This window comes from Chanos chanos, chromosome 2, assembly GCF_902362185.1.
Source record: "Chanos chanos chromosome 2, fChaCha1.1, whole genome shotgun sequence".
Lineage (NCBI taxonomy): Eukaryota > Metazoa > Chordata > Actinopteri > Gonorynchiformes > Chanidae > Chanos > Chanos chanos.
The window spans coordinates 13,449,007-13,472,990 of NC_044496.1; the positions used below are offsets into that span (position 1 = coordinate 13,449,007).

General features: G+C 39.9%; 1 protein-coding gene across 1 annotated transcript in view; it reads right to left on the reverse strand.

Moving 5' to 3' along the window:
- Window positions 1-17,269, reverse strand: part of kiaa1549lb (KIAA1549-like b) — a 28,259-nt gene extending 10,990 nt beyond the window's left edge. The window contains exons 1-13 of the mRNA XM_030794217.1: window positions 17,205-17,269; window positions 15,914-16,332; window positions 11,768-12,256; window positions 11,264-11,379; window positions 8,990-9,209; window positions 8,624-8,757; window positions 7,878-8,046; window positions 6,138-6,197; window positions 5,336-5,487; window positions 4,804-4,975; window positions 4,067-4,230; window positions 3,687-3,722; window positions 894-1,084 (exon numbers count right to left, since the gene is read on the reverse strand). Of these exons, the coding sequence (XP_030650077.1) occupies window positions 894-1,084; window positions 3,687-3,722; window positions 4,067-4,230; window positions 4,804-4,975; window positions 5,336-5,487; window positions 6,138-6,197; window positions 7,878-8,046; window positions 8,624-8,757; window positions 8,990-9,209; window positions 11,264-11,379; window positions 11,768-12,256; window positions 15,914-16,332; window positions 17,205-17,269 (2,387 nt within the window). The remainder of the gene's footprint in view (window positions 1-893; window positions 1,085-3,686; window positions 3,723-4,066; window positions 4,231-4,803; window positions 4,976-5,335; window positions 5,488-6,137; window positions 6,198-7,877; window positions 8,047-8,623; window positions 8,758-8,989; window positions 9,210-11,263; window positions 11,380-11,767; window positions 12,257-15,913; window positions 16,333-17,204) is intronic.
- Window positions 17,270-23,984: the final 6,715 nt, after the last annotated feature.

The window sequence follows — 23,984 nt, forward strand, 5'->3', positions numbered from 1 at the left end:
CAGAATTTTGTATTAAAAAAAATGTCAAGACAAAGAAAAGAAATGTTGCTGTGAAAATATTTGTGTCCAGTTGCATCTTCCTCCATTGCATTGTGATATTTAGAAGCAAATATGATTCTGTTTCTCCTCAAATTCACAATTGCCTCCTCCGTCACATTCTCTCTCTCTCTCTTTCTCTTTCTTTCTCTCTCTCTGTACCTGTCTTGCTCTATCACCTACTCTCCATCACTCTTATCCAATCACCCACCTATGTAAATACAACTCCTCTGTCTTTTTAATGAGCTCTTTTATGATAATATGTCATTCTCACTCATCTCCAAAAACAGATTCAGTGTCAGATCTGATAGATGAGTTCTTACACTTTAAACCATGGCAAGACAGTGCTAACAATTTTTCGTCGATCAGATCAAAACTGAAATAAGAAAAGGGTGGATGGAAAGAAGGACTTTGGTTACAGTTGTGGTTCAGATTTCCTTCATCTTCATTTCAATTCACTACTCACAAACCTGTCCTTTAAGACACCACTGCTGAATTACCTAAAGTCATTAAACTAAAGCAAGACATTACCGACAGCAGGCAGATGACATCTGGAATCATTAAAGGTGCTGTCTTGTTCCACATCTAGCATACCAGAAATCATGCGCCTAACAAACAGTACTTGTTTTCAATAGAAATGACATCTGAGGAAGGACAAGGAAAGGTAAGGGGCAAATAAGGTATGACAAGATTTAACGCTATGGTGGTATTAACAATAAGATCAGAGTTAATACAAGGTAACGCTTTTTTTTTTTTTTTACATTGGTTATATTGCTTTGAAGGAAAGTGAACAACCCTATTCTGTATACTAGCAGGACAATATACTGATTGTGAACGTGCAAACAATGCAGTCATACCTCTTCCTGATGTCACCTGACAGGGTCTTTTTGGAAGTGCTCCCATCCTGGTGAATGACCTTCTCAAGAGACAAGGGGGCATCTCGAATAGGCAGGGGCAGCACCATTGTTTCCTGGGTAACAGGGTGGGTCTCCTCATCACCAGGTTGCTGGCCGAGGTGCTGTTTAGCATAGTCAAACCCTTGTACAGGCTGCAGGAAATAAAAAACACTTTGGCATAACTAGCATAATTATCAATATGAAATAATTTTCTTTGACTTACCCTGACATCAAATAATATCGTCCTTACCTAACTGGCGTATTCTCTTCTCCATAAAAGTTTGAATCTATAAATTACTCGATGAATCCAAATGCCAAAACAGACCTTCTTTGGCAGTAGTTATCACCAATTCTCGCATCTTTTAAATAAAGCATGCCATGTAGATGTAATACATTGTAGATGTAATGTTCCACTTTGGAGCACTTCACACAAAGAATGCTCCCTATGAAAGTGGATCCCATTAAGAAAAAAAAAATACTGTCTGTGTTACGGCTTTGTGGGATTTCAGTTGACAACCCCACATGGATTCACTTTCATGCCTAACGGAGTGCATGACTAAAGCAGTTCTGTAAATCCTGTAAAATCTTCTGTTCCATTTTTTTTCTCAATGTATTCCATACCATGACACTCAAATAGTAAACCTCTCCCCATAGAAATGTGCCATAACTGATCTTCATTCTACACAGGGTCACAATTAATTCACAGAAAAATGAGCGACAGCCCTTGTTTTTAGCAGGGGACCTTCACTGAACAGCACCAGCTACCTGGGGATATCAACATAGTAATATTTATCATGTTTGAAATGCAATGTGACTTAAAACACACACACACACACACACACACACACACACAGAGTTTAAATGATTCATGAATGTCATAAGCTGTCAGTGACACTCCATTGCTCTTCTGCAGCTGTGTAGTGGAGAAATCAATATGCAATACTCTCTGTCCAAACCAGAAACCAGTCTCACTACAGGAGTTCACACACCATGCAAGCCAAACATGATTCCAGTGATGACTGTCTGAGCCTATGAAATACCCTTTCTGTTACATGGACCATAAAAATGCCCATCTGGATGATCTAACATAGCTACAAAAATCCTGAAGTCTTTAATATGATTTTTTTTTTTCAAAATGACACAGTTTGTCATGTGAAAACCTAGAGAGCAAGGCTGAAAAACAGAGCAGTGTGACATCACTGTAGTCTGAAGAGATTCAGTACTTGAGCAATGACTTTTACTGGGAGACGCTTCAGAGAGCATTAGAATAACCTTGACTTTATGCCGTGGCTACTACAGCCAATTAAGATCCGCTGGGTGAATGCTCACTTTAAAGCCTTAGGGAGCTGCTCTGCTTTCACACTGGCCCTCCTGCTCTCAGACTGACCGCTGCGATCTCAAACTGACCCGTTCTTATTTCCCAGCGCCGGCCCTCCCACTGACAACTCACCTCTTATACTGACCACATGGTCACACACTGACCACTCTTGTTCTACAAGGCCACAGTGCTTACACAGTGCATACTCAGTAGAAGGCTACAGTTCCTCTCTCTTCTTAAAGGGCTCTCCCAGGCCCATACACACAATGAAATACACAAAAGCTATTCACGCTGATATAATTGTAAGACTCAAAAAGCCTACGGATAGTCTTGGGATAGGAATCTTATTATAATTTGTTTAACAGGGTTAAAAAAAAAAGGTGCTCCTGCAATGGAATGAAATGGAATTACTGATCTCAGGAGAAACTAATTTCTCCAACTTTCACCTCATGTATTACATGGCAAATCATAATACTCTCAATGCACATTATGTGTAGCAAATAAATCCTTACTGGATGCACCAAGCAAGGCAAGGGACTGAGTTGTAAGGGCAGAGCAAATTATACAAATTCAGAGGGGAGTTTGTCACACAAAGTAGGTCAGAGCAGACAAAGGAGTGATATAGAAAAACAATCCATCAAATTCTTAAATAAGGTGAGGTATGCACAGACTGTATGAGACTGGCAGACAGACAGAGGAAATCTGTGTTCGGCATTAGATCTCTTATCATAAAATGTGTAAGATTTCTATGCACGAAATTCATTTTCAGTCCACAAAGTTCTTAGTATCCTAACCAGTCCTGCTAGCCTACTTTCACTCAAACCTTTAGAGAATTCCTGACCCTGTTCGCACACTACACACTTTTTAAGGCACTCTAGACATACATACACACATGCGCGGTATGTATTCACAAACATGAACACACAGATGTGTAGACACAGATACAAATAAACAAATACACATGCATACACACACACACACACACACACACACACACACACACAAAATACACACACAAAGTCACTGCAGTTTAAAACCCCTGAGAGTAAGCAAAGGTAAAAGCTAATACAACACATCAACAAGTAATCAATGAACAAGGTACTCCCACATGTAAGCTACATGACCTAGCTCAATAAAAAAATACATTATGTATTTCAGATGTGATCAAAAATGATAACCCACCTTCACCAACCTCTGGACTAGAACACTAAATTGTGTTATGCAACTGTGTGTAAGATTGTGTAGATGTCCATGCATGTGTGGTTGACTGTGTGTGTGTGTGTGTGTGTGTTTGTGTCTGTGTCTGTGTCTGTGCATGTGTGCATGTGTGTGTGTGTGCATGTGTGTGTGTGTGTGTGTGTGTGCGTACCTGTGTGTAGGTACATGAGTCAGTCAATGCCATTTCACTGAGGAAAAAAAGTAAACTGAATAGCTACCTGGTGATAATAAGCAGCGTCTCTCCGGTAAGCACTCTTCAGAAGAGAAACAGCAATGACAACTGTTAAAATGAACTGCTCTGAAACACAGATCTCTCTCATGATGTGTTAGAGGAGACAATGACTGCTGACGATGTGCATTATGTCCAGTATGACTGGACCAACTCTCAGAAACACACAGAGAGGATGATGCAACTTCTCTGTAATGTTTTTCAGCATTACTAAAGGATGAGAATTTTGCATTTAAAATATGAGTATGACTGGCATGTATTATGGAGGGAAAGGGACAAGTAGGATGGATTTGCAGATTCAAGTTCAGTATTTAGTACAGGACAGATGAAAGGAATGGACCATACCTACAAACTCTCAGGCCAACCTACCTTGCTGCGAGGATTGAGGTTACCCATCGCATCAGCCTTGAAGTCACTCTTGTTTTTACGGCACAACACTGCCGTGATGATGATGATAATGAGTGTCACCACAGCAATGGGAGCCAATACTGCAGCAATGATCCAGAGATTGTTGGATGGGTTCTTAACTACAGCTGCACCATGGGAGAGAGAGAGAAGATGTTACAATACAGTTGTCACAGGTACACATTAGCAGATTCTACAGTAAACATCTCAGCAGCCTATACATGTCTTTACCTTATTCCTAAGCATTAGCGTTAAGCATCAGAATCAAAAAATCCTTTCAGAGCTAAAGGTGTTAGTATTTGTCTTTTAGACTTAATGCATTGTCTCTGCCGGGTTTAGTCACAGAAAAGATGTTGAGCTTTCAAACGGTAATTTTTTCATTACATGTTCAAAAGAGAAACAGGTTAACCACATAATGTGATTTGAGACAGCAGATGCTCATAGCGAGCACGTATGTAGCACATTAATGTAGCAACATTATCCATGGTTGTGAAATTCCTGCTCATATCACAGATCCTGACTCATCTCCTGAGGAAAACAACCTCATAGCTTTGAAGAGCTTGGGTGAGCTTCATAAACTGGAGTGTGGTGCTGTGAAAAGTTTCTATTTAAAGCAGAAATGTTCAAATAGAATAAAGGATGAATGTAGAGGTATATCTTAAAAATGGAAAAAAAAAAAAAAAAAAGAATAGCTGACGTACATTCAGCCTGGAGCTGGACAAAGTAGCCCAGAGTTAGGGCCATGGTCTGGGAGTCCAGAGTGTTCAGCACTTTGGCTGCTGTGGTTCCAGGCAATGGAGATCCGTTCAGTAGAACATAGTAGGTCATCTCAGCTGGGTTCTTTGGACCAGCAACTCGCCTAATACTGACCATCTAAATTCAACCAGACAAACAAAGGCTACTCCTACAACCAAAGATTCAAATCCTGATAAACCATTCACTATTTCCTTATATGAGAGCCAAACATCACAAAAATCTCCTGGAATTACAGATGTCCTTCTGAAATTCATGTGCTAAGTGTAACATAGTTTACGTAGTTACTGAACGGTGGCAAGCAATCAGGAAAAAATTATCATAATAATGCGTAATGGGATCAACCTCGTATACTTAAACCACTTTCAGCAATTCACTAGACTTGCACACTCAGACTCAGGAGTTGTCTGTAAACTGTATGGGCATTTGGTTGAAGGATGCAGTATCAGAGCAGTAGTCCCTACTTCCTGCTTTCCCTACCTGGACAGTGTAACTGCCCACAGTGGTGGCCCGTCTGAAACGACTGCCCTGCTGATGTGCCACCACAAAAAGTTCTGCCAAGCGTTGCTCCATCAGACTGGCAAAGCTCTGGTACTGCCCCTCCAAAGAGGAGTTATCCACATCCTGAATGACTGCAGAGGGCATGAGAGAGAGAGAAAGAGAGAGAGAGAGAGAGAGAGAGTGAAGGAGGGATGTAGTAGTAAAAAGGAGGTGAAGTAGCTGGTTATTTATCTCTGACAAAAGCACAACACTTAATCCATTTACAGTGTGACTGACCTCAGACTTGAAAAGTCTCATGCGAGCCATAACACAATGAAACACAGTTTATCTCCCCCGGCACACACACACACACACACACACACACACAAACTGCTTCACCTTGTATTCCTTTCTTACATCCATTTCATGAGGAGTGATGAAGAGTGAAAATATCTCATATAATTAGCCCAAATACATTCACAATCCTAGAGGATAATCAGTAGCACTCCTGATGCCTTTATGTTCTTCAAACATAGTGTTTGAAACATAAATATAGTGCTCATTGGTAGTCTGCTCACTTGTTTGAAAGAAACAACAAAAAAAAATCGCTGGCACATTTGTCAAAGGGAAGACATAGACTGAAAAGTAAGCACTGAGAAATCTCAATAATACATCAGGAAAGACTGAGAGAAAAATAACCATTAACCATTCAGCATCAAAGCCAGAGGGGGAGTATTACTGCCTATGAATGAAAACTAGTTACTCAGCTGGCTACTAATGAACTAATCAATAAAGCGATTACCTGTGATTACCCAGAATTCCCTTGTTGCTGCAGAGGTGTTGAGGTTGTGGTACTCCAAGGCTAAGAAAGAGTAAAAAAAGATGAAGGAGAGAGGTGAAAGAAAGCAAGAGAGAGTACATGCAAGGGAGAGAGGGTGGAGAGAGAGAGGGAGAGGGAGAGAGAGAGAGAAAGAAGGAGAGAGAGAATAGATAAGAGGGATTCGGTCCAAGACAGCAGCTTTGATCCTGAGTCCAGAGGCTTTTCATAATGTCTTAGCTGAGAATGTAGCGTATCCAGACTTGAGCTCGTGAGCCTTGCAGCTTTTCATTATGAAAGTTTTTGCTCAGTAACATATCTCAGCCTGATTAGGGGCTCTGGCTGGCTGCACGTTTTGAGGGCATTCTGTATCAGTGGCCTGTGAAATCAAAACTGCTGTAGAAACGCATACTCTACCACTTTCTAAATCCCCTTGCAGGAAGAAACAGAAGGGACACTCACACACACACACACACACAGACACACACACACACACACACACACAAACATTAACCACTGTGCTAAATACTACACCTGTAGTAGGCCACTCTGAACTCACGTAGTGTTAAGCATGCTTAGAGTGAACTTGTTAAGGCTGAAGGTGAACCATTTTTTTTTTTTTTCTGATGTAGTTTACATATGATGTTTGGGAGAACAAAATTATTGTGAAAAGATCAAAGCACTACACTTTACACACAAGACCAAACAGAAACTATTCCTTAAGTCTAGAGCACAAAATAAACACTACCTTTGAGGGGTTTTAACAGTTTGGAAAACAATGTTTCCTTGAAGCATGACTGAGCATCTTGCATGGTGCCACAGAATTCCTGGCCTTTTGTACAACACAGTGTAGGGCCTGAGGTGTAGGGCAGCATGCTTCTCTTGTACTCACAGCACCTCCCTCACATTTAATTATTTATTCTGATAAATTAGCTGTGAAGTGCAACTACAGCCATTGCCAAATTATGCATAAACCTGATGCGACCTCCCTCGAATCCTGTGATATTACAGATGGCAAGAGTACAAAAACCAACAAAGCAAGCTCTGTCAACCAGTCAATATCATCACAAAACAGTTCACTCATGACTAATTCAAGGGTATGTTTGTCATATGTTTGTTGTATGTTTGTCCTGTGTTTGGTCAAAATTGCCATTTCATAGCAAAAATTGGATTGCATTACAGATGCAAATATACTCACGTATGCACTAATGTCAACAGGTCTGTTTGTGTGAGCTAGAGAGAGTCAAGTCAGGTGAGTTTTGGGGGGACTTCGGTGCTCTCCCTAGAGGGCTTGTTAGATAAGCATATGTGACAGGAGACAGACTCGTGGCACAATTTCCCTAATCTAGCTGCCCCATTTAGATGAAGAGACATGGAGGTCAGTCCAATACTCGCTCTCTCTTTTCAGATGACTTTTTCAATGCGCTGCTTCCCTGTCACTTTAGATTTTTCTGACTAAGTCCGTATCAAACGGAAAAGCAGAAAAGGGCTTAGGGACACGGGGAGCACGTCTAGAAGAGCACATCAATATACGGAGCATTTCCTGCAGGTTCAGTGCACGTCATGGGAGGGATTCTGATGAGCAAAACGTTCTGTAGTGCCATGACAATGGAGTCACAGTATCTCATTCCATACCCAAAGCTTCACTCTGGATGTACTGCACTGTGCTATATGTACTACAGACACGTAAGGGATGACTAAGATATCCTGTAAATTACTGCTTACGCTCAGCAGTGATGAGAGGCGGATAGAAGAGAAAGTATCCCACAAGCTCAGTAGTCAAGCGGTTGAGTAGGTTACTGGCAGATGTGCCATTAAGAGCAATGGAGCCATTCTTCACTATGTAAATCAAGGACACAGCAGGAGATCCAGCTGATTGAGATGCACTCAAGATCTAAAGCAGAGAGAAAAATAGACAAAGAGTGAATTCCAGTGAAGTGTTAATGCCAGAATTAAAGGCTCTAGTTTAACTAAATGACACAGTAATCGTTTTTTAGCAAAAGGCCATCCTCAGCGCTATTGCCTAAACTGCATAACTGAAAACTGTTACTTGCTAGAGTATGTAGTATAGTTAAGTTTCTTACTTAGGTTTCTTTCATTTTATATTTAATGCCAAAGAACAATAATAGTGCCAATGTTCCTCCAAGAATGTTTATTTTTGTTTGTCATTATAATGTTTTTGACCGAAAATGCTTTTGCTCCAACTCACTCTCATAGTCTCTGTAGTCACTGGTGCAATCATGCAGAAATTTTGTGCAATTTTTTTTTTTCTTTTTATTAATTCTCTTATTTATGTATCATAATTTATTTTGAAATACAACTAAATGACAGATAACATAGTGACATGGCACCAGGTAACACAGGGGTGAAGGTAAAGAAAACAAGTTAAACTTTTATGAACTGGCTGAAATGAAAAGTGTATGGTAAGAAGAAGATGTATGGTCTGACTAGCAAATGGTGTGTGTCTGTACCTGTACAGTGAGTCTGCTATGGGAATTAAGCACTTTGGTCTCTGCCTCAGCAAAGGCATTTTCCAGTCTCTGCTCCATCATCTGAACAAACTTACAGGACCTCAGGTCATCTCCTGGCCCAACAAACCTCAGCACTGCCACAACACAAGACACGAGAGAAAAATCTTTACTAAATTAATAAAAAACCTATTAAAAATGCATGCACAGATGTCTGCACTTTGGTCCACGTTTCAGTGAAAAACAAATTACAGTTTTCAGTTTTGATATGAAGAGATACTACAAGAGACACAATGAAATCTCAGATTAATTCACTAGATGTTGATTTTAGATTGGAAATCGAATATAACCCTTTACTGCGTGTCTGACCTGTCTTCAGCAGCAGGGAGATTGCCGGGCTGGGTCTCCAGGGCGTGGCTGGGATGGGAACTGCCTGCACCAAAGGCACAAACTGACGAATATCCCCCATCAATCTCTCAAGTCCATACACATTAAGTGCTTCCACCACGACTGCAGCATTGTAGACTATATCCCCATTGGTTACATAGTAACCCACTGTTACATTGGGGGCAGTGGAGAGACTCTCGATCTGACATGGGGTGAAAAACACACAGATAGAGAGAACAAAAAAGACAGAGAGAGAGAGAAAGAGTGAGAGAGAGAGAGGGGAGGCAGAGAGACAGAGAGAAAGAGAGGAAAAATAAATTCCCGACATTCTGAGCAGATATACATGTTCAACTACTGGTTAAAAGTGTCATCGTTATAAGGGGAAAAAAGCAGCATCATTTTGTTTATTGGATATTTACTGGATATTGCTCTGCGCTCAATACTGATCCATATCCTCCATATTCCTTTAATGGATAGAAAGTTTGGAGGATCGTTAGTTTTAAGCTTGGGGGGGGGGCATCTGTGCCACTAAGACAGGACCAGAGATAAAGAATCAAAAAGGAAAAAGAGGGTTGGAGAAATAAAAGTTGGAAGTGGATAGATGGAGGTATATGTAAACCAGCAGGGGTGTGACAGAGAGAAAAAGCAAAAGGTAGGAGAGGCACACCTGCCCTTTGTGCTGTTAGATGAGAACTGAAGCTTTGTAGTTTTCTCAGTCAACAAGCGGAGAATTCTGAATTGTTCATTTATTTGTGTGTGCGTGTGTGAAACTGTTGGAGCGAATGGAGTGAATGACGATGTTGACTGACAATCCCATTGGTGATCCACACATTACAGGTACACTGCAGCTTTATACCATGATTAGGCAAGATTCCCTTCACAATAGAGCTTTGTTGTGTGAGATGTGAACTGGCGTTTTATGACTGTGTCTACTGTGTCAGCAATCAAAGTGTTATTGAGAGATTGTGTTTCATTTATCCTTGGAGGACAACTCTGCCTTTGAGCTCTCGCACTATAACTCTAAAGATCATTAGGGGATTAACCTACAGAATTTTAGCCAGTGTCCTCAACAGCACAGGTCCACCAGTACCATTGAATATGTATTTAAAACGATTTGTTCCAGCTTCCAAACAAATCATTCTGTACTCCCTGCAGGTGCTCCCTCTCTCTCTCTCTCTCTCTCTCACACACACACACACACTCTTTCTCTCTTCCCCCCTCTCTACCTTCCTTTATCATTTTCTTTTTCTTCCTCTCTCTCTCTCTTTCTTTTCTTATTCTAACTGCCATTGTCCTATAATTAAAAACAAATCCTATTTCCCTCACAATCTTTCCCTTCCCTGAGGGATGCAACAGAGAGAAACCAGTATTGAAGTAAGCAATGAGATTGTAAAAGAAGAACATGGAGCACATACAGGTTTGGGGTCTGAGAGAAAAACAGCATCAGAGAGGGAAAAAGAGGAGTCAGGGGAAGAGATGAATGGAAAAAGACAGGTGTACATCAATTATATCTGACAGCTTCAACCTCAAAATGACAGACCACTCTCCTGGACATTTTTTATCCTTCCCTGAATCACTCCCAAACTACATTTCCATCTCTCTCTGAGGATGATTTGAGAGATCTGTACTAGAAACACTTATGTCAGTTCATCGCTTCATTGTTTCATTGATTCGTTTTGGATTTGCAACCTTTTCACCAAATGTGGAATAACCATGTGCTATCATAAGTCCTTGCCTTGCCACATACATCCTTTGATTTTTGTTAATATTCTCTCCACCTACCCAGCTTCTGTGTAACACAATAGGCATGCAGGCCCATGCTATTTCCCTTAGACTAGCCTATTACTGTACAGCCCCAGTCAAGCTAGGAGTCACTGAAGTGTAAAGGCAGGGAGTCCCTGTCTATGGGACTCTCCTAGAGCATAGACGATTGTATTCTGTGTGACACCCTGACCCAGCCAGCATTATTGCTGAGATTCAATGATGGTGTGCAACTTACCAACGCACCACCTAAGTGCCCATCTCAAAAAATGTCTTTACACCATCATGAAGCAGATCTTGGTATTTTATGACATACAAGTCTTCCTTAAGCAGCTCATAAAGTAGGAAAAAATGACTATGGAAGAAAGGCGATGCACTTTTCATTCTTTATTCTTTCATTCTTGACGAGTGTTTTAAACCTACCCCCAGCAGCTATTTACGGGAATTTTTATTATTTATCTGGCACTGTCAAACCATAAGTTAATACAAACTGACCTGTACATGGACAGAGCTGTCATTCAGAGCCCTTCTCAGTGCTTGAGTGAGACCCCTTGGGAGGTTCTGTTTGAGAATACTGTCTAGGCGGTTCCTCCGTAAATGAATGGATAAAACTGCCAGAAGCAAGACATCGAAAAGGTTATAAACCCGTTGGTGACAATAAAAATTGTCATCTGTCAACCTACTTTTCAAGAAGTATCTTAAGGAGGAAAAAATCACAAATTTTTAAAAATTGAAAGAAAGCTGACAAACTGTCATGATATACCACATTCCTGATGTAACCCCTCAAATAGAAGTAAAATACAAATTTACACCAAAACACAAAAAAGAGCCCAGTACATTTCCATTAACTTCTGTCAAATTCACTTCACAAAATTCAATTCACTTCAATTCACAAAATCACTTAGTGCTTTCTGGCATAAGAGTGACACTTCCTGTGACACTTCCTCTAAGGTCCACTGGATAGGGAAACTTTTTTGAACGATAAAGTGGTTATCTTACCTGTTTTCACCCACATTCTGTCTGTGATGTTGCATTTGAGTGGAGGAACAGTAGTGGTGCTGGTAGTTGTTAGAAGACTGGCGGTGCCTCTAGGTGAACTGGTCTTAGGAGTCTGAGAGAATGATGGTGCAGTAGCTGAAGTTCTTGGAGCTGTGGTTTTGGTGATAGCAGTAGTGGTGGTTGTTGTTTCCATTGTTGTTGGCCTTTTCACTGTAGTGCTGGTAACCTGTGTCGTTGTTTTTAGGGTAGGAGTGGTGCTTGTTCTTCTCATAGCTACAGTTGTGGTGGTGACAGTAGAGAGTTGCAAAGAGGTGCTTGTTGTGACTTCATGAGTTGTGGGCAGTGTTTCTGAAGTCATAGGTAAAGGCTTACTAGGTAATGTAGCATCTGTCACCAGGGAAGAGTTGTTCTCTTTTGGATGGCCAGTCTCCCTGGATGTGTCCATGGAAATTGCAGGTCCAGAGGTCCAACCATCAAGCTCTGACTCCTCTGTAACAACAAAATTAGTTTTATTTACTCTTACTGAGGGGTATGAATCGTTAACAGAGCTCATACTGATTGAGTCTAGAGAGTGATGCACTGTTGATGACAGTGGTGAGAAGTTTAATGCTGATGTTGCTTTTGATGGCATCTTTGTGGTCACTGCTGGTGATATTGTTGTTGATAATGATGACAACAATGATGATGGTAACAAAGATGATGCAGACAGTAGTGATGCCTTTAAATGAGGCTTTGTAAGTGAAGTTGGTGATGGTGATGATGATGATGATGATGATGATGATGATGATGATGACGACGACGACGATGATGATGATAGCGTTGCACTTCTTTTTAGAAGTGACTTTGTGATTAATTCCAATAAGAATGATGATGATGAGAGTGATGATGAGGATGATGATGATGATGAAGCAATTGTTATGACTGTTCCTACTGGTGGTAAAAACATTGATGATGACAATTCCACATTTTGTGGGTTCACAGAGGTAGGCTTGTTAAAACCAGATTGCTCATACGTCGTCATTGGAACAGTAAATGTGCTTAATGTCTGTGTTGGGAATGACAAGAATGCAGTCTTTGATTCTGGAATCTTGGTTCTTAATTGTGAAAATAAGCATGACGTTTGGTTCATACACAAGCTTGAGTGTATTGCTTTGATGGCTGGTGTTGTAATTGATTTCATGACCATTTTAAGAAATGAAGGAGTGCTAGATTCAGTCAAAGACTCAGACACGCTCATACCTCCACTGCTCTTAGATGAGGAATACGTGTGAAATTCAGGCTGCTTTGAAAGAGCTTTGTTGTACATTACCTCTCTTGCCCCTGTCAAAGCTGATAACTGCAAAGACTGTAGATTTTTCATAGACGGATAGAATAGCCTTACTTCAGTTGTAAAAGACTGACTGGATGAAGGCTCTGTCTGCTCTAATAGCCCAGTCACAGGCATAGAGGGAGTAGCTCCTGACCTCACGTCTAACAACTTTTTTGGGTAGGTCTCAGTAGTGTTAAAAGACCTCTCCTTCTCAGTAAACATGCTGTAAATTTGTTTTGCTGTTGATGATATCAAATCCTTAAGCTTTTTTTGAGGTAAAGGAAATTTAAGAAGAGAAGTGTTTTGATCAGTAAAGTGATCAAAACTAACTTCAGTTGAATTTCCGAACTCCTCTTTTGAATGATTTCTAAATTCTTGTGGCTTAACAGGGCTATACATGTTGTTACCGGACGCTGTTCCAGGTCTGACAGTAGTATTATGATTTGAGTGGAGTAGTGTTTTACTCTCAGCAAATATTCCACTTTTGTCAAAAAGAGACAGAGAAGGCCTAGATTCAAAAAATAAAGTATGATCTGTGGTTAAAGTATCAGATACAGTATTGTGTGTATATGGTTCTGAAAAATTTACAATATGCTTTTGAGGTTTTATGTCAATTGAATCATCTCTGTCTCTATATTTCAGTGTAAATTTATAATAGGGTGAACTCTGTGCGCTTGTTCTTTCCTGTATTTCAGAATGAAATCTAGAGGAAGTTACTTTGGTAGCAATATCTTTATCAGGTTGTAGAGCCATAGTCCGAGATACTGTGTAATGTTCAGTGGATGAGATTTCGAAATTGGTGCTCAATTCAACCAAGGGCTGCTGTGGGGGTTTACTGGCAGTTTCAGTTGTGAGTAAGGATGTGAGACTGACAGTCGGAGAAAAATAAGACTCCTCACTGGTATGGGCAGAGCTCAGCCTTTGTGTCTTATCCCTAAGAAATATTTTCTCATGGGTATATACAGTGTCTGGAGTAAAATAATCCTCGGTTTTCATAAACTGAAAAGGATCAGATGTGTTTTGTGTATATTTCTCAGGAGCAGACTGAAACAAAGATAGTGTGCTCTTATGAGTGATGCCATCTAAAGAAATTACAGGCTCTGTATGGGACTGGACTCCATTCACTGAGTCAACAGTTACATCTGCTACTGTGGGACTTGATAAGGTGACAGTAATTAAAGGTTTTGGTGAGGTCACCTCTTGAAACATTGTCATTGTAGGCTCCAAATCAGACCTGTCAGTCATTTGTTGTGCAGACAGAACATGGTTCAAAGAGGTTGTGCCATGTAGTCCTACCAAAGAAACAGTGTTGCTGGGATGAGCAGTGCCAGAGCTAGTTGAGGCAAATGCATTCTTTGTGGTCTGCAATGCTGAGGACACTGCTTTGGATAGTACCACTTCTGCTGTCTCAGGGAAAATCATTTTATGCTCAGTATGCATTGGGGAAGAAGTCATATGTTTGGCTGATGTGGAGATCACCTGTAATGCTTTTGTGGAAGAATTAGATGGGTGAACTGCTGAAATCGAGATGTTTGGCAATAGTCTCTCATCAGAGGGTGACTCCGTAGGGATGGAGGGAGTCATTAAGCTAGTGAGAGCTGATTCCTGTGGGACGCTAGATAACAGTATCATTCTCACAGAGGGAGAATTATGTGGTGTAGCTTTGAGTGGATTATTGCTTATTTGTGGTGACGGAATTGAGCTGACTGATTCTCTGTCTGTCACTGGTGAATCATTATTTTCTCCGGAAGGAGGTGCACCAGAGCTTAAGTTATCAGTCATGGCGATTCCATCCAAAGGTTTTGTTACATGTCCAAGAGATAATAGACTCCCAGGTATTTGTGAGGTCTCAATTTTAGAGGGAATTGTTTCTGATCGGGTCTGTGAGGCTCCGGGAAAAGTAGGAGAAAAAATGACAGGAGGTACATTTGCTCCAAGAGCGGGAGATTCCTTTGAATTCGAGGTAACTGAAGTTGTTTCTGGATGCAAAGCACTATAACCCACTATTTGTTTTTTGATTTCAGATGCTGAAATGTTTGTGGCTTCTGAGGTCTGACTGTGGATCAGATTAGCAGGCAGTGCAGAGATGGCTGACTCTCTGTTTATCTGTTGATTTGTAGCTCTAATCAACCTAGTATTCTGAAATGATACTTGGCTCTGAATGGAAAGAGTTGGTTTGATGAGGGATAGAAGGAAAGAAGATGAAGATTTAGTTGTACTGTCTTTCCCTAACACTGTGTCTGCAATACTCTTGATCAGTGTTCCTTTTGGGGAATAGCCCAGAGCAGTCTTTGAAGACAAATCATTTGTTGAGGCACTTAACGATGAGTTAGCCTGTACCTCTGCTAGTCTTGACAGGCTTGCTCTAGTGATTTTTCCAATCATAGAGCTCAATGGTGTGTGTGTAGTATAGTTCATTTGGTACAAATCCAATCCAATATGCTTTAATAAACTCACAGCAATGCCATTTGTGATGTTATTTTTAATACTGGTACTCCATGTTGTTTGAAGAGTAGGCCTAACAGAGTTTACTAAAGACATCATAGAAGTTGGTGACTTGTTAATCAAAAGCTCTTCTGTGGTTTCACTTAATTTTGAATAGATTTTCTGTGGAAATGAACTTAAGTGGGTTGGAATATTATAAGAGGATGCCCTTGTCATGGGAGACAATGGCCATGATGTCATAACCGAAGACTGTAATGGTGACAATGATGATCTAGATGATGAATATGGGCGTGCCGGCAAATGTTCGTTTGAAGATGATGACACTGGAAAATGAGATATTGGCTCAGACTGGGCTGGTGGTAGAGTGTTCAGGTGTTTGTTTAGAGTCAAACCTGAAACGGTGGTGAGGTTTCTGATGGGCACCAGAACTGAGGAGGAGGAAAATGTAAAGGACGGTTTTGCTCTTTCAACTGAAAAATCAGAAGGCCATTGGCTGGTTTCATTGTCACTGGTAGAGATACTTTCTGGAGTTGCTCTGAACTGAATCAGGTTTTGGGGCTTCTTGGCTGTGCTGGCCAGTAGAGTTAGTATAGATGAGAAAGCTGGCTGTTCTCTCAAACGCTTTGAAGGACCCGTGGGATCTGATTGGATGATCGAGACAGGATCCTCATCCATCCTCAACATTTCAGATAACAGATGTGATGAAGTTGCCAAGATTGCAAGGTCCTGTGGTGAGGCTGATGACCCAGATGCCTCAAAACTTGAGTCACCTGGAAAAGATGAAGAAATATTTAATTTCAAGCACTGCAGGCTAATTTTCACATTTCAAGATTCCAGTTGTGTTTAGCCCAATATAATCACATTCAAGCTGTCATTTTTCTCTCCTTTCAGGGACTGGCTCTTTGAGGAAAGAGAAACATTCACAGTTATAGCACTTCAGAAATCCCTAACAATGAATTAGAAAGCCAGCAGAGGTAAGTTTGAGAAAGAAACAATGGCAAGAGCAGGAAACAGACGCATACGTGTAAGGCAATAATAAGAGCAAGCAAAATTATGTTACAGAGTGAGTTTTTTAACTTTGCTCATTTTGCCAACTTGAGAGTCACTTCTGTAACTTTAGCATGCTCTTACTACCTTTCTGCCCAGTGTAGAAGTAAATGCTCCTCGGAGCTTCCTATCCCTGCATCTCTCCCGCAAATACAGAAAAGAGTATTTACTGGCTATGTACTTATCATTGTCCAAGTTTCACCCAATCTGATGAATGCTGCAGGCAGAATACTGAACTAAACTGGAAAACTGTAACATTCAGGGAGTGGAGGAGTGCACAAATAACATAGAAATGGACTTTTTTTGAGCAAGTACACCAGTCAAACCGTTGATTCCAGTAACCAGGAAACGGTGAACATTGCACAATGGGCTGACTCCTAATTTTATGTTCGTACCTTCAGAGATGAGCATCATTAACATTCTCAGTATGTTTTATCATTAGACTATAGACCATATTATTGATACAACAGCCCCTACCAACAAAAACAAAATTACTATAAGGCCATTGAATAATTATGAATGTGCTATGCATTAGAGAAGTCTGTAAGCATCCCAGACATTTTCAGGAACTATTCCCCAGGAACAAATGTCACCTTCAAAGACAGAATCAGAGCTGTTCTATTTGTCCTGTATCACATTTCCAGGTCTGTGATACCCTCGCTGTCTTCCAGACAGCAAGAGAAGATCTGGCACCCTTCCATACATACCAATATGTCTCTCTGACATCTTCCACTCATACACTCTTCAGATCCCTAAATTCATTTATACCACACCATACCACACATTTGCACTGGTTCAGTCTCTCTTAAAAATCTGCAAATTCGTGGTACATTCACATATTTATTACATGCATCCTGTAAAGCTACATGTTAATGTTATTCTGATCAGATCTGGCCCTCCCTAACCACTCCACTGTTTGAGCTAAAGTAGACCAGAGAGATAAAGATAAGTATAGAAACAGCTTGGCAGAGATATAATAACAGAGGGAGAGGAGAGAAGGAGGGACAGAGTGTTATTCTTCCCAGTCCAAGAAGAACTCAGAAGCTGGGTAGAGATTTAGAGTTTAACTTTAAAACAGCACTGCCTTCAGTTAAAAGCTATATCAAAATAATCACTGTCACACTATTTAAGTGCTGGCACTTCACTGTTGCTGAGGGCCATTAATATGGCATATGCATCCAAGAGCCATGGACTTGAGTGTACTTGACTGTGAATAACAATTAGCCACAGAGTAATAGCAGAAATGTATTTTAAAAAAAAAACACACACCAGAGTACACCATATTCTAATATACTTTAATATCTTCATATGCAATCATGCCCAATGAATAATAAGGCTACAAAATTTGACTGTAACAGTTTAAACAGAGTTATGGATATATTCAGTTACACCTACAAATAAGAACTCAATCAAACTGTGTTTCAACATAGGTGGTCACAACATTTTCAGCATATAAGTTACTTCATTTACAGTGTTTTTTAGTCTCCACAGAACAAAGACACAGTCCTCTCACTAGCTAAGGATTGAGGGCTTTGGGCCTCATAAAGTCTTTCATTAGAATCACTGAAGCAGTCCTACTGCCAGGCATGAGTCTCATCTGTTTAGCTCCCCCGTCGTCCCATGGCTTCCTTGTCTGCCAACATGTACATTTGTGTCTGTTCCATACAACAGAGCCACTCAGCCTGGCTATGCTCCTCTTTTTAGGATTACCACACTGACCTCCCACTATGCACTGGGACGCGTGGACACAAATGAATGTGAGCTAAACTGCCAGTGTTGACTTGGCCTGTTTTTCAATGGGATCAACAGCCAAGCAATGATAATGATATTATCTCTCAACCACTCACTCCTTTAATAAATGATGCAGTCTTATCACAGAGAGCAGTAAAGTCTAAGAATTCCTGGCTCTTTAAGGTTCAGCATTTTGACATATTATCAGGATTTCTGCCTGTAGTCGTCAGCTCACTGTACTGAAAATGAAAGAATACAGAACACCAAATTCAGAGACCTGCAAAGAAAGGCCATTGTAGCAGTTGATGTTGTTTCATAAAAACGTCTAAAACATTCTAAAAGAGTCTTGTTCCTGCAACTGATAGCCTGATATTTTAGCTTAGTCATGTGCATTTGTGTGCATTGAGTCACAAGGGGCATCATTAGAGTTCACTGATTAAACCTCAGTAAAAAGGGTAAACGTTTTAACCTCATAGCTAGACAGATAGAACAGAAAGTGACAGGCTAAACATGTACCAGTCTCGTCAGTCCAGACTGCAAAATATCTTATGGAACATCCATAAGTGCCCTAGGCACTTCTAATACATCTAAGCAATACCCCTGTCTTCAATAAAGTCTTTCCATCTTGATAAATCATTAATCCTTTACTTCAGAATACAAATGGAGATAAACAGGCACAGTAATTAAATGCAGTCTGCTTCTGGAATTCCACTGAAAAGTCTAACAGGATCTGTGCTGTTACTCGTGACCTCTTTCTCTCAAAAGAAATGTTTTTATCCAGCTTCAACGTCTTTCAAAATGCTTTAATATAACAAATAAAGCAATAAAGAGGGAGAACTCATTCTTCTTGGTTCTGTAACTCAAGTACTTAAAACAACAGTGGGGAAAAGAAGAAAACCTTGATTAATGTTTACTTTGAGCTTCTTAGGTTGTGATATCCACTGCAAGCCTGTTCATTCTCCTTTCTAAAAAGAATGAGGAGTAGCTAGTATGTCCTCATACAGAAACAGAGAGCGCAAGGGTTGATATGAAGGAAGCAAGGAGGACTATGGATAATGGGGACAAATAAAAGGAAGGCCATCAAGGTCAAAATCCCACATATCAGAAAAATTACTGACATACTCCTGCATTTACCTTGAGCTGTGTGTGTGTGTGTACGCATCTGCATCATAGTCCTGAATCTTAAAGGTACGAGACGGAAAATATTAAGATGTTCTCCGACTGAGAAAGTACATGGCTCATTGACTGATTTCCCTCAGTCTTTCTCTCTCCTTTACTGACTCTCCAAACCCTTATTTCTTGGGGGAGCGAAACTGCTGGCCCGAAAGTAAATTAATGAATGAGAAAAATTTCTTCCCTCTATCATCAGTCGTAAAACATGGATCACGTCCACTAGGAGAACTCATTGCCAAACATTCTGCTCTGCATCCTGTGAGATGCAGTCTACAGCCAATCAATAGTTCACTGGGGCAGCTGAAGAGGTGAAATAAGATGCTTGTTCAGCTATGTATTAAATATGAACCCCACAGAGTAAAGGTGTGTATACGAGTCTGGGACTCATGGAATCCATGAGTTCCATGAGTCTCCAGACTTTGGCCAATGTTCTGAGCAAACCCATGCTGTTCTCTGTCTGATGAGGTCCACTGAAAGAGGTCGACAGAGATAGAGTTTGTTTCATTGACCAAGGCTCCTGTAAACTTGTCTAATGAGGTCAAGATGATGGCTTTAACCCTTCCTGCGGCTGACCCAGTGACTATGACCTCTTTTCAGAAATATGTGCTTAGGTGTGTGTGTGTGTGTGTGTGTGTGTGTGTGTGTGTGTGTGTGTGCGGGCGCACATGTGTGTGGTGCCCTTTACTTATATTGATGCTATGTTTTTCTCCTTTCATCTGTGCATGTTTTGATCTTTAGATAGCCTATTAAGAGCACAGATTATGGAAATGAAAAACCCACGAGGAGAACACAATGCATAACATAGTATTTTTTTAATGACTGACATCTCTGCTTGTGGATGTACATACGGTATTGATACTGTCCTCAAATGGAGTACCATTACACAGAGAAAGTCAGTTAGGTGCTTCACATTAAGGGTTGCCTTGAGATTATTCCTTTGCCTATTTCCACTGAAATTCTCCATTTATTAAAAAACAGTAGCGAAATAATTTAGACATTTCCATGAGACCATTCTTTAGCTGAATGCAAGAAATGGCTCAAGCACACAAGAGTGAAAGTAGCGTCACTTACTTGAAAAACATAAACATCACTTGATTTTAAAAGCAACAATTTATAGTATGTGACTTGATTCTTGAAAAAGTAACATTATTATAACCACATCAAACACTGGCGATACTAACACAGTGTTGATCGACCATCTGTAACTTTAAATTCCACTCAACACTATAGCTGCCTTTTGTATAACCGTTGTGTGTCTTCAACATATTTTCTACAACAAGGCAACGCTTGAGAAAAACAGACTGCAAATCCAGTAGACAGAATCGCTCGAGACAACCTTACATCATGATCATGACCACGCAACGTGGTTAAGGATGTCAGAATTACAGGCATATGACACAGAGGGAAACAACATGCCTTTCACCTGTCATGACAACAAAGAAAGAGCATTTGTGTTGCTTTTCCCCTCCTCCACCTCTTCTGTCAATGGGAAAAACCTGTAAAGATTTGAGATGTACAGCCATGCTCTTTTAATCACACCACACTCACATTTCTCTTGTGTGTGGGGTGGTATGAATAAATAACTCAGTACCTGTATACGGAGATTACTGCCAGTAAATCACGTCCTACCTGATTTAACCTGACCTACAGACCACATTACTTCACAGCGATACCAAGTCAGTCCTTACTATGTTCACAACAATAGGCACCCCAGGCACATTTCATGTACAGAATGGAAACAACCCTTTATGTTACATTAGAAACAACCAACAGTATTTTTCCTCGCACTCACAGAAATTAATTTGCATTTGTATTGCATCTGGCAATAACAATGTCTTATTAATGCACATATAAGCAGCTGTAGCTTTCAATATAAATACTGATATATTTTACCATAGATGCTATTCTACTAACTGTCAGTTGCTATGCCCATGCATTAACTGTAAAATGAAAAAACTTAAAAACTGAGTAACTCGGAATACAAGTCAGATTCTAAATAACTGAGTTATAGTGAAGATTACTACACTGGGTCACCCACAGCGTCACAGCGGCGGAGCCACTGTCCAGGGTTGACACAATGTTGTAAGCTATTCTCAGAGGATATATGGCCACCATACAGATGAATCTAATAATGTGGTAATATACTATTGGCCAAAAGAAATGGATCTACAGAAGGTGAGCATTTATGAGGCAGAGAGAAAAAGCTGAGCTAAGCATTTGCAATCTGATCTGATAAGCAATTTGGTGTTGTGTTTGGAAGCTGGTTATTTATTTAATTTTTCATATTTTAAGACCTTTTATAAGGTTGGCTTTTTTCTTCTTATTATTATTGATTATTGAATGTTTATAAATGTCTATACAGTGGTTTTCTGTTGTTGTTGTTGTTAGGACTTTTTGTTTTTGTTGTTTGAAAACATAACTCATAAATATGAAAATTTCCATCTGCTAAACCACTTAAAAAGTTGGTGTTAGAAGGTGTTCTCATCATAGGCCAGCATGAATATAGGGAGACCTATCAACAAAAACATAGCTTACCTAGTTAGGTAACTAGCTACCTTGTAAGCAAATTGTTAACTGGTCAGCTGACCATGCTAGCTCCGTAGAGTTAACAAGATATTTTAACACACATTGAGGTGAGTTTCTTTGCTAAATGTTTTGTAAATCAATATTTATCAGTCCAGTTAGCTGTAAGCAAGGTTGGCTATAGTTTGATGAGTCTGTTCAAATGACAGTTTCTTTTAAAGTACACATTACTGCAATAAAATGGACTTGGCTTGCCAAGTACAGCAGTACAATTCATACAGGAAACCATGAATAGAAGAGAAAGAGTTATGAAACTCATTATCCAAAAGTGAGAAATCCAGAGCATACCGTTCCTACAGAGTCGGTCAGAGATATTGCACTTCAAACATCACTGGTCACATCTAAAACTGTTGTGTTGTCTATCTTACTCAAGACCATGACCCTACAGGTATGCAGACTATAAAAACGGTCAGTTGTGCTTTGAAGTTTCTGATTTTACTATTTGGAGGGTAAAATGAAGTTTACCATCCTAAAGCTAATCTAAGCTCTTAAAACCTGACGGTTCCATCTAATTTTTGATGTCTGCACTCAGCAGGGTGTTTGTTCATAATGGCTTTTCCAGCTGGGATGTGAAAAATTTGATGCTAAGTATCTTTGAACTACACTCAATGAAGATGGATCCTATTAATGCCAAGGTCATGATTTAACAAATGCTTTCTTGGATATGCCAAGCCTTTTTGACATTTTATTGAGAGCACTTAACTTTTCATTTAGCTGTCTAGCTATTTGCATCACTCAGACCTAAGTGTTTACTTCATCAAACAAAGCCTGTATCTTTTTGAAGCACATGCTTGTGCCTCTCATCTTTTAACTTATGGTCAATAATCAACGGACTACTTAGTATTTCTCCAGAGGGGAGTTATATCTATCAGACTGAAGCTTGATAAGTGTTCAGTTCAATGGTACTTGATGTAGCTGGCTGTTAATATTGATTGGCTGTCATGAAATGTTGCTTTGACAGTTTCAAAGACATCTGCGCAATAAGAAAATCGCATTCCTTAGGCATTTGAAAAATCATCAAAACATTCCCAATACCAAATTTTCAAATTTGCTCTCCCTGAAAGTAATTGTTTGGTTGCAGTTGTAAAACTGCAACTGTACAGGTGAAAAAAGCACACACAGCTTTGACTGAAATTATGTCTTAACGCATCATGTTTGAATTTCTGTACTGTCAGATGAGGTGACTTTTTAATATCTCATTTTAAGTTTACATTAAAGAGGGCAGAACAATGTACGGTCCATTCAGAAACTGTGACAAAGAAATACACCCTAGTATCAATTTATATAACACATTTGTCAAAACAAAGCAAAACTAAACAAAACAAAACAAAAAAAAGAAACGGTTGCTCTGTGCTAAGTTTCATAAGCCATAAAGCTTAAGCGAGAGGTGAGGCTGATGGTTCTGATCAGCAGACAGAGGTTTTGGGTCATAATCACACTGCAGAAACATGAGGAGAGCAATTAGAGGTTTCACCAGAAAGTTCAGATGAGTCCGTTCCTTTAATCAGTTTGGCTTTGTTTTACTTCGTATGTATGGTATCTCTCTGAAAATGTGTGGTATATTTATGTTATAGGAAGAGCACATAATTGGTTACCATGGGTGTCCTTGAGGCTAATGTAAAGAATGTAGTAAATGTTCTCAAAGGAACATTTACAGAGGACCAACTTTGGGAACGCAACACTGGTGTTTTGAAAAGGAAAAAAAAATGTTTTGAAATAAAATATAATGTGAATGCATTTCCAAAATTAGTCAGGGAATGAATAGTTTGTGCAATATATGCTGGTTATGTTCCAGATTCACTTAAGTCATTTTTCCATGTGAATTAGTGAAGCAGCAAATACATTCGTATTAGCAGCAGGTGCATTATTCCATTAAACCTTAAGACATCCTCCAGGATATATAGTATGCTAGTGATGTGGATTTTATGT